The sequence below is a fragment of the Musa acuminata genome, chromosome BXJ1-7 (genome assembly GCF_036884655.1).
Source record: "Musa acuminata AAA Group cultivar baxijiao chromosome BXJ1-7, Cavendish_Baxijiao_AAA, whole genome shotgun sequence".
Taxonomy (NCBI): Eukaryota; Viridiplantae; Streptophyta; class Magnoliopsida; order Zingiberales; family Musaceae; genus Musa; species Musa acuminata.
Window position 1 is genome coordinate 36,970,001 of NC_088333.1, and position 10,482 is coordinate 36,980,482.

General features: G+C 35.0%; 1 protein-coding gene across 1 annotated transcript; it reads left to right on the forward strand.

The window, feature by feature from the left end:
- The first annotated feature begins 1,875 nt into the window (after nucleotides 1-1,875).
- Nucleotides 1,876-9,511, forward strand: LOC135679730 (beta-eudesmol synthase-like). The gene is made up of 9 exons (XM_065193712.1): nucleotides 1,876-1,961; nucleotides 2,066-2,415; nucleotides 5,725-5,872; nucleotides 6,055-6,320; nucleotides 6,980-7,352; nucleotides 7,533-7,751; nucleotides 7,947-8,082; nucleotides 8,283-8,531; nucleotides 9,009-9,511. Exons 1-9 carry the CDS (start codon nucleotides 1,876-1,878, stop codon nucleotides 9,300-9,302), a joined length of 2,121 nt encoding a protein of 706 aa, XP_065049784.1. The 3' UTR covers nucleotides 9,303-9,511.
- The last annotated feature ends 971 nt before the right edge of the window (nucleotides 9,512-10,482 follow it).

Here is a 10,482-nt window from a genome sequence, read left to right on the forward strand (position 1 = left end):
TTTCAGTCTTGACAACTTAAGAAAGGCTCTTGAAGCTGCTATGCTAAATAGAGTGTAGGGATGGTAAGGTTGGGTTTTGTAGATGCCTACATCAGATATCAAGATACTTCTTAGTTAAGTTTGGGATGATTACAATTCAGAAACATATATATTCAAGCTACATTTTGGATAAATTAGGATGATTGATTTTTTTTTCTTCAAGAAGAAAAATTATATTAGCTAAACCATAAAATTACAAAAGGAGTTGTGCATATCAGAGCACAAAAAAATGACCAATTGAGAGGGCCACACTTCTCTCTAAAAAAATATACTAACCTTCGGTAATATTGATAATTTTCACAACCTATGCCAACTGTCCCCATTCATCACAGAATCAACCTTCTGACAATACAAATATTAATAAGCAGAATTACACAAAATGAAACCTTAATCATCAAGATTCCGAAGCCAAAACAACTTTAGATAGAATACTCCCAAAGAGGGATGATCGATTTGTTAGTTAAATTCAAAAATGAATAAGATGAAATTAAGGGTACTAGAATTTTTTTAATTTCTTTTTTGTGGCTCATTAGGATATTCTTTATACATGGGTGTGAGTCCACACTATTAGATTTACATAAATCCACATCCCTTTTGATGATGCAATTCACAAGAGTCCTCATCCAGAAAATATCATGTTTGTAGTGTATCATATAAACAATACACATATAATCAAATTAACTATAAATCTTTTGAACATCCACTGATGCAGCCATCAAAACCTCCCGAATTGCCTCAGCTTCACAACTTATGATATCACGATCTGCAAGGTACCTATATCCAACCAAAATTGGGTCTTGAGTATCACTCATCATTTGAATTTTCTTTCGAATGGTCTTCATGAGTTCTTAGTGTAATATCCTTCCTGTTCTTTGGAAGGTTGTTCTCAAGCTCTTTATGAGTATTGTAAATCATTTTATAAGCCATCTAAGATCCAATAAGTTCTTCGAGGGGAAAGTTGTTTAAATCCTTGGCTTCTTGAATTGTCATTACTTTAGGATCTCAACTCTTTGGGAAGGATTTTAATGTTTTATTTTATTCATTAGGAAAGAAGAGATTTGTAACTTTTGTCTTAGATTTTTATTGTAAAAATTATTTGTTAATAGTCATATTATGACCCAGAGTATTATTATGAATCATGTTTTTACAAATGGCATCGAGAGTGGTATAAATTGTTAGAACACGTTTTGGGTAGCATTCACTACCTCCTCTTGTTGAGTGATATTTTATATTTTATTTTTATTTTGAAGATAAAACACCTTTGTGATTGTATTTTCTCCTTCATCAGTTTTACCAATTATTCCCTTGAGTGTGAAAAATCTCCCCTTTCTCGTCTATTGCAGGAGTGTGATACAAGGATAAAAGAGAGCTGCGGATCCTACTGACATCTTGCAAACTATGAATTTGGTCGATTCAATCCAGCTTCTTGGATTGAGAGCTAATTGTTGAATTGAGAAATATATTATGAAAGAGAATTAATTTTATTCATGAGAAGACGAGTATTTAGATGAGAGAGAGATTTTTATATACTCAATCATATATTCAAATTAATAGTGATGGGCATGCTTAAATCTATTTTGAGGAAGATGGCAGGCGGATGCTCTGGATTTTCTTGATTTTGGAGTGGCAATAGCAACTGTCATGACGCGGGTTTAATGGGTTAGTTGACCTATCAATTTCGTTTGATATAAACCATTGATCAAAATGTTTAAGCTAAAGTTAATAATAATATACTCATCAGACCTTTATAAGTCAATCTCAATGTTGTCCACTTCCAATGTGCGACTAATCAAGGGTATTACAGCAACAGTTGTTAGAAAAGGAAGAGATGTGACAATGCCTAAAGCAAAGAGTTGGGAGGAGGAGGGTGCAGTGGATGCTGCGAGGCAGCCAACGCGACACTCGATGCAGGGCAAAGAGCGGTAGCGGTCACTGAGGAAGAAAGGGAAACGTTGATCTGATCAACGTCACCGGAGGTGGTAGTTCGCTGAAGAATTGATCAAATCAGGGAACACTGTGTTGACAGCTATAGATTTGTGAGGATAGTTGCTGAGAGAAGACGATTGCAGTCGCCAGACAACGAAGAAGGGAAGTCTTGTTCGAGTAGATGGACCACCGAGAGAAAACCAACAGCCAAGAGAGGAGGGATTGCTATCATCGGACAGCGAGCAATTCGGGATAGAGAGCGCTTCGCCAATGAGGAAGAACGGGCAGGCGCTTTGCCGATGAGGAGGATCGATGGTGGTAGAGAAGAGATACTGAAGAAAGAAGGAGAGCACTTCGCCGAGAGGAGAATACTCGGAGATGAGGAACTGCTCGTCGAACGGCAAGAAAGAGAAGGCTTCACCAGTGAAGAAGAACATGCATTCAAATCATGTAATTAAATCAGTTACTCAAATATATGATTTATTCTTAAATATTAGATTTTCATATATCTCTATGATCTTTTATCATGATCTACTATCGATTATATGTCCCCCGGTAACATGTTAATTTCCTTAAGTAGTTGAATTTGTATGTTTTGACCTGATAATTGTATTTTACCTTGTCTCACAGAAAATTTGGACTTTGTTGTCACCATTTATTCAATCCAACTTGGCAGTAGCATATCTATACGTATCGAAGACATTGTTTTGATGACCGGAAATATTTTAGCGGTGACATCGAAAACATGACATGTTATGACTCTATTTTTTTAGTTGCCAAACCATAATAATTTGATCAGAACATGTGTTGTCGGATTAAAAATTTTATATTTTATTCATATAAGTTATGTTGTTTTCCTAATCGGATACACTTATATTTCACTATTATTCTTATTATTTGATGTATAAAGCCATATTGTTCTTTTTGCAAAATAAATCAGATCAAATGTGTCACGAAGCTAAATGGAATAGTCCAATTTTTATGATCACGAATCGTTGGGAAGTATTATCAAGAAGGAAGACCGGCACATTCTCAATCCTTTTCATTCTCAATTCCACCATCAAATATCAGCAACTATGATATAATTTAATTTATACCAAAATGATTTAAAAATTTTGAAATTTATGATGGAAGAATGGAAGCATTTTAGCAGTGACATCAAAAAACTATTATGACTCTATTTTTTAGTCGCCAAACCATAATATTTTGATGTTGTCAGATTAAAAGTTTTTGTCATGTATCAAAATAATCGTGGAGCAACTATAGCTGACATCATTATTAAAACAAGCGGAAAACCTTATAAAATCTAACTCCCAAGAGATCACTACTCTTGAAGCCGAGGATACCTCTCTTTCCCTCTCTCAGGAAGGGTCTAAACTCACTTTACTATGTAATAAGGGCATAATCCTTACAACTTCGTTACTCAACTCTAAATTTTTCATAAAATATTCAACCTCGAGGAGATGAGGAATTCTGTCCACCATAAAACATTCAACCTCAAGGAGGAGAGGAACTCCATCCACCGGATCAGTAACCATGACTCGAATGAATTCAAACACCGATTGTCTCTTCTTTTGCTTCTTGGGACACCAACCTTTGGACTGCTATTAACACGTCTGTCCTCTCTAATGGTAGACTTGTCCTAACGTCCAAAGTATTTTCTCTACTAATCATATCAGCCTTCGTAACCCATTCTCATTGGATGAGATTATTATTGCTCTCAACCAAATGAACCTCGGCAAGAGTCTTGGACCGAACGGGTTCATTGTCTAATTTTACCATGGGTTCTAGAATGAATTAAAGTTCCTGATTCATTAGGTATTAAGTAGCTTTCACAATGATTGTTACGTTTTACCTAAAACCCACATGTTGCTCATTCCCAAAAATATCAATGCCACCATGATCATAGATTATAGACCCTTCACCCTTTCTAACATAATTCAAAAATAATATCTAAGTTCTAGCCAATAGACTTAAGGAAATAATATCTGAGAAATTGATTGTACTACAATTAAAGCACAGCACATGATACTGTAATAGTGAAAGGATTAGCAATTCTTTTGAAGCCCTAAATATGCTTCAGCTAACATGATCAATTGTGTAAACGGCTATACATACGCATCTGATTCCTAGATAGCAGTAATTCTTGAAGCCCTAAATTTTACAGAGCAGGAGGGCTTGAGCAAGATCTGGATATGCTCTGATTCTGCTGTCTTGACTGATGCTACCCTTCGTACGAGGCTGAAGGTTGTCGAGTTCAGCTTCATCCCCCACGCAACTTAACACTTCTGGTCACAATCATCTTTTTGTGTTTTTGGGAAGGCTGATGCGACAGCCTTGTCGAGCAGCTGTAACTCGCTTTCTTAAGTGCTAATTCATTCTCTTTTTCCAAATACAAAAACAAAAACAAAAATGTAGCTGTACCTCACATCAAGTCCAAATGTACATCTCATTTGAGGCTGCAGTTACGGGTGACTCTCAGTTATGATGTCATCCAACACAGAGAAGAGATTAGCACATCCACGTGCAACCTTTTTTTTTAATTACGGGAAATTGACAGACGATTGATGGATGACAAAAAGGAGCATAACCTCCACAAAGTGGATAGTTGTGGCTAAGAGTTGTTTTTCTACCACAACTACCGAAGAGACGTGTTGAGAGCATCGACATTGCTTAGGTCATACATCCTTGGGTTTTGTAATGATGGCATAAATATATATTTGAATAATTCATAGATTTAAGTTTATCCCATGTCGGCCTCGTGAAGCATGCGAGAGCATCGACATGTGGGCAATCAACTTCCAAATCCTTTCATCTAAAAATCTCATGTGAACTTTTTTTATTTTTATTTTGTATATTGACATATTTATATCAAAGAGACGATCCCTCATGGGCCTTCTTTGAACTTAGCAATTGCTGCTTTAGTACTATGCCATGCAACCAACCACACACATCCACATGAGATTTGGAATAATCTTAATCTTAGCAACACCATCTCTAGATTCCTTGGTTATATCTTAATCTTAGCAACAAATCAAAATGATCTTAATATCTACTTTGATAGGATTTGGAATTCCTCACTCAGTCTTATGCTCAAAATTGGTCCCAAACACCATCTCTAGCATGAACCCTTTTGTGTTTTAATTTTTCGTTATGTTATGTCATGCTATTTTTTAATTAATTATTTTATAAAATGAGAATTATTTCGTCAATTAATCAAATTGGAGGTTTGATAATTGAATAAAGATGAAGCATCCCAAAATGAACCAACTCATATGAGTGGATCACTCCTACAAGAATATGTAGATAGGTTTTGAAAGAAATTTAACTCTTTAAAGTAAAAAAGAGTTCGGTTAATACACACATGGAAAAAATGTCGAAAGTTAAACTAAAGTTTATATAATATTATTTATAGTTTGAGAGTGAGTAGACTCATATGATAGTTAGACACTGTTTAGAGTTTATAATAAAACTTAAGTTAATATACGATTATATACATGATTTATAGTTTCTATTACGAGAGTGAGAGAAAGGGTGATGGATGCAAAACTAATTATATCTCGTCTTTTTCCTATATTATTAGAAGCAAAACTAATCATAGGACGTCAATTAAAGATGATGGATAAGCTAAAACTTAAGGCAAGCCAAAAGGAGCGTACAATCCCTGATGACTCATTCGTTATCTTCTTTCTCTATAAAACGTGTTACTTACGAAACCAAACCAGATTTAAGACTATAAATTGCTACACAAGGTTGCAGGCTCTCGCCATCCTCTCATCACTTGCATCCAGATCAGAATGGAGAACGTAATTTCGCAGCCACACGTTCCAGGTGATGAAGTGGTGATTCGCAAGTCTGCAAGCTACCATCCCACCGTTTGGGGTGATTACTTTATCTTACAGGCCCAGTCCTCCACCAGTACACAGGCATGTATATACACATATATCTCACATTTGTTCTAAGTTTTAGGCAAGAAACTCTCCGAGAACGAATGATGTTAATGTTTCATTAACATGAAAATTGTGCGCTTGCTACTTTCTTTTGGTTCTTTCTTTTGTTGGTTGAACAATTAAATGCTATGCTATGGAGTATGCAGGAGTGCGATGCAAGGATGCAAGAGAGAGCTGCAGAACTGATGGAGCAGGTAAGAAGCATGTTCAAGGACACTACCGACATCTTGCAAACTATGGAGTTGGTCGATTCTATCCAGCTTCTTGGATTGAGTTATCACTTCGAGAAAGAAATAAGTGAAGCATTAAAACGAGTCCATGATGCCGATTTGAACTGTCATGGTCTCTACGAGACTGCTCTCCGGTTTCGCCTGCTGAGACAACAAGGGTATCATGTGACCCCTGGTAATATGCTTGCAAAAGTAGATGTATTTGTATGTTTTATCTATAATTATGTTTGCAAAAGTAATTTAATTTGTATTTTAGAAATGATGGAGGATTTTTGTTTTAAGAAGACAACTTAATCAGCCCATAAAAAAAGAAGTCACTGAACAATCAATCCGGTGGCTTCTAACAATATTAGCTGGTCATTTTGCTACATAATTTCTTCTCTGTACATGAGTGACCTCACACTTCTCAAAACGTTTTGATCTCCTATAACAACAATATTAAAAAGATGTACTTTGTTCTCTCTCTCTCTCTCTCTCTCTCTCTCTCTCTCTCTCTCTCTCTATATATATATATATATATATATATATATATATGTATATATAAAGGTATAAATATACACACATATATATATACATATATATATATATATGTATATATATATATATATTTTTTTTAATTCCAAAACAATACGATCTTCTTTAATCATCTTTTTTTTAATTCACTCATAAACGTTGGCAGTACCAAAAATATTTTCTCCAGTAAAATAGACATAAAAATCACACACAAAAGTCATTGTATTGATTATCACGTAATCACTTAAAACTGTAAATTAATTATGATAATATGACTGTTTGTTTTTTTCTCAAAACATAAAATCTTATGTATTTCTGTAGTTGTCTTTAACAAGTTCAAAGATGAGGGAGGGAGTTTCATGTCTACCTTGGGGAGTGACGTGAAAGGACTGTTAAGCTTGTACAACGCAGCCTATCTTGGGACTCATGGGGAGATCATTCTTGATGAAGCCATCTCTTTTACGAGGAATAGCCTAGTGTCTGCATTTGCTGATCTTAAACCACCATTAACAACGCAAGTGTCTCTTGACCTCGAGACACCTCTCTGTAGGAGAATTAGAAGGCTCTTGGCAAGAGATTACATATCTATATACCAAGAGGACGCCACGCGAGATGATGCCATCCTGGAGCTTGCAAAGTTGGACTTCAATTTGCTGCAATCTCTTCATCGCGAGGAACTTAAGAACATTACCAAGTAAGCTCTTCCTCACTTTTGAATTCCCTGGAGCTATATTTCTTCTGGATTTTTATAAAGGAAAGAAGATACAATCAAGTTGCAAATGTAAACAAGTGAAGGCTAATGGCTGAGCTTGGTTTCTCCTTCCATCAAACATTAATTGATATGTAATCATTTTGATTTGTGAATGACTTGAAGGTGGTGGAATGATTTAGCCTCCTCAAAAAATCTCAGTTTTGCTCGAGATAGATCGGTGGAATGCTATTTCTGGATCCTGGGAGTGTACTTTGAAGCCTATTATTCTCGTGCACGAGTGATAACGACCAAGGTGATTGCCCTTACTTCAATTTTGGACGACATATATGATGTTTATAGCACATTGGAGGAGAGTCAACAACTAACTGAGGCAATTCAAAGGTTCGTAAATCTCATATACATGGACAGATTACCTTTTACTATCATGGCTCAATAGATGATAACAAAAAGTGCCACTGATAATATCACATAAGAAAATAAAATATCTCACAATAGTTTTAGTCATTGTGTATAGCAAAATAACATGTGTGTTTATGTTCTATTTTTCTAATGATGGTGAAACTAATACATATGCAGGTGGGACGTGAAGATTATAAATCAATTACCAGAGTACATGAAAGATTATTATCTAAAGCTAATGCACACCTTTGAAGAGTTTGAAGATTTATTGGCTTCCAGTGAGAAATATCGCATAACCTATCTAAAGGAAGCGGTGAGTGATGAGATTATAAGGTTCTTCTTATTTTCACTTTTATTAATTAGCATTAAATAAGTAATAAACGAATCCACTAATGGCCAATGTAAACAATAAGCATTTGAGATGTGACAGTATTGAACTTAGATTGTCCCAATTGTAGACACTACTCATGCATTACAAACATTAAGGAATGATTTTATTTTACTTGGGTACAGATGAAAGATTTATCTAAAGCTTATTTTGAGGAATCCAAATGGAGAGATCAACATTACGTACCAACTTTGGAAGAACATCTACATGTTTCCCTCATCAGTTCAGGACATCCTATGCTCGAATGTGCTTCTTTCATTGGAATGGGAGAAATAGCAACTAAGGAGGCATTTGAGTGGATTACTAGTTTCCCAAAGATTGTCCAAGCTTCTGCAATAATTGGTCGTATCATGAATGACATTACTTCACATGAGGTATAGTCATAATATAATCTCCTGTGTTTTGTATTATATAAACATTTTTCATGGTAAATTTTGCACTGATTTATCTCGTAGTAGAAATATGATAACATAAAAAAAGAAGAAGAAAATAACATACTTCTCCAATTAGATGAGATGGACCATAATTGAGGTTTAATAGGTAATCTCCAAAGTTGTCTTCAATATTCCTTCTACTTATCTCCTCAAAAGCATTTATTGTGTCACTCAATTGCATTATCAAAGTTTTGCTGAACTCCTTAAATGATTTTATATTAAGAAATCTAGTACAAACAAAAAAACTCCCATTCGTAAGCTTCCACATCTGTAGATTCCCAAATTCCTTTCATCTACACCTTATTATTGATAATAGTCTATCAATTTGTTTTAATATAATGAACATGTAAATCCTGAAAAGATCTGTTAGAATTCAATTTGTAGATCATTAATCCTCTTTTTTCATGAAATTTACAGTTGGAACAAACTAGGGAACATGTTGCCTCCACAGTCCAATGCTACATGAAAGAATACGGAACAAATGTGCATGTGGCATGTAAGAAGCTCCAAGTTCTAGTTGACGATGCATGGAAGGATATAAACAAAGAGTGCCTCAATCAAACTGCATTCCCCGTTGCTTTACTTCAAAGGATTGTTAATTTTTCACGAATGATTGAAAATTTATATAAGTACATCGATGGATATACCAACTCCTCTATGAAGACGAAAGAATATATCTCTTTGTTACTTGTACATCCTGTTCCACTTTGATTGTATGACGATGCTTGCTTCTTCTATGAATCCTTTATTCTGAAATATATGTAAGCCTTTGTAAATAAACGTGTATTGTACTATGCTTGCTTCTTCTATGAATCCTTTATTCTGAAATATATGTAAGTCTTTGTAAATGAATGAAATATATGTAAGCCCTGGGAAGCTCAAGCCAGTATTATCTATGAAAAACAGAAATCTTTGCTTAACAGTAGTTCAAAGCAATTTGCAAGTTGCTGGTATATGTTACAAAATTATATTAGCTATTTGCAATTTTCACTCTTTTCAGTCTTGCCAACTTAAGAAAGGCTCTTGAAGCTGCTATGCTAAATAGAGTGTAGGGATGGTGAGGTTGGGTTTTGTAGATGCCTACATCAGATATCAAGATACTTCTTAGTTAAGTTTGGGATGATTACAATTCAGAAACATATATATTCAAGCTACATTTTGGATAAGTTAGGATGATTGATTTTTTGTTTTCTCCAAGAAGAAAAAATTATATTATCTAAACCATAAAATTACAAAAGGAGTTGTGGATATCAGAGCACAAAAAAATGACCAATTGAGAGGGCCACACTTCGGAAACATATATATTCAAGCTACATTTTGGATAAGTTAGTGATGTCATATGTTGGACATAATTCATGCACCATGCTATCAGAAGATTTGGCCTTGTCATTAGAGAGAACAAATTCTACTATCTTATGAAAAATCTTGTAAACAGAACAAGCAATGAGTTTGAAAACAAGATCATTCGTAGCCCAACATATTCACCAAAGACCAATATCATTTAGAACCCACAAGGTTTGACCACCAGAATTGGGACACTGCACCCGCTCATTAAAAATTGAATATCTAGTTAAGATTTAAAGAGTTGCCATAATTTAATAGGAAAGACGCACAGAAAGAATTGATTAATGGTTTCCGCTTTAGATTGACAAAAGGGACAAGTAGTAGCATTACTGCACACTCTTAGTTGAGATGATCAATGAGAGGTGGCGGTGCAAAAGTTTCCAACAAAGGCAACACGGGAAGCTTCCACAAACAATACAACTAGTCCACGTTAGGATCAACCATCCCAACTGAGAAGCAAGAAAATGATACGCAGACTTAGCAGAACCACCAAAGTGTTGGAATTAAACTTGTTCAAATGTCATAAAGAAGTTCATTTCATCAAAAG

Bases quoted from the DNA above. Each gene is read 5' to 3' on its own strand.
- LOC135679730 (XM_065193712.1), top strand. From the start codon at position 1,876: ATGCCTAAAGCAAAGAGTTGGGAGGAGGAGGGTGCAGTGGATGCTGCG. The intron at 2,416-5,724 runs GTAATTAAATCA...ACAAGGTTGCAG, and splicing joins AGAACATGCATTCAAATCAT to GCTCTCGCCATCCTCTCATC. The intron at 5,873-6,054 runs GTCCTCCACCAG...TATGCTATGGAG, and splicing joins TACTTTATCTTACAGGCCCA to TATGCAGGAGTGCGATGCAA.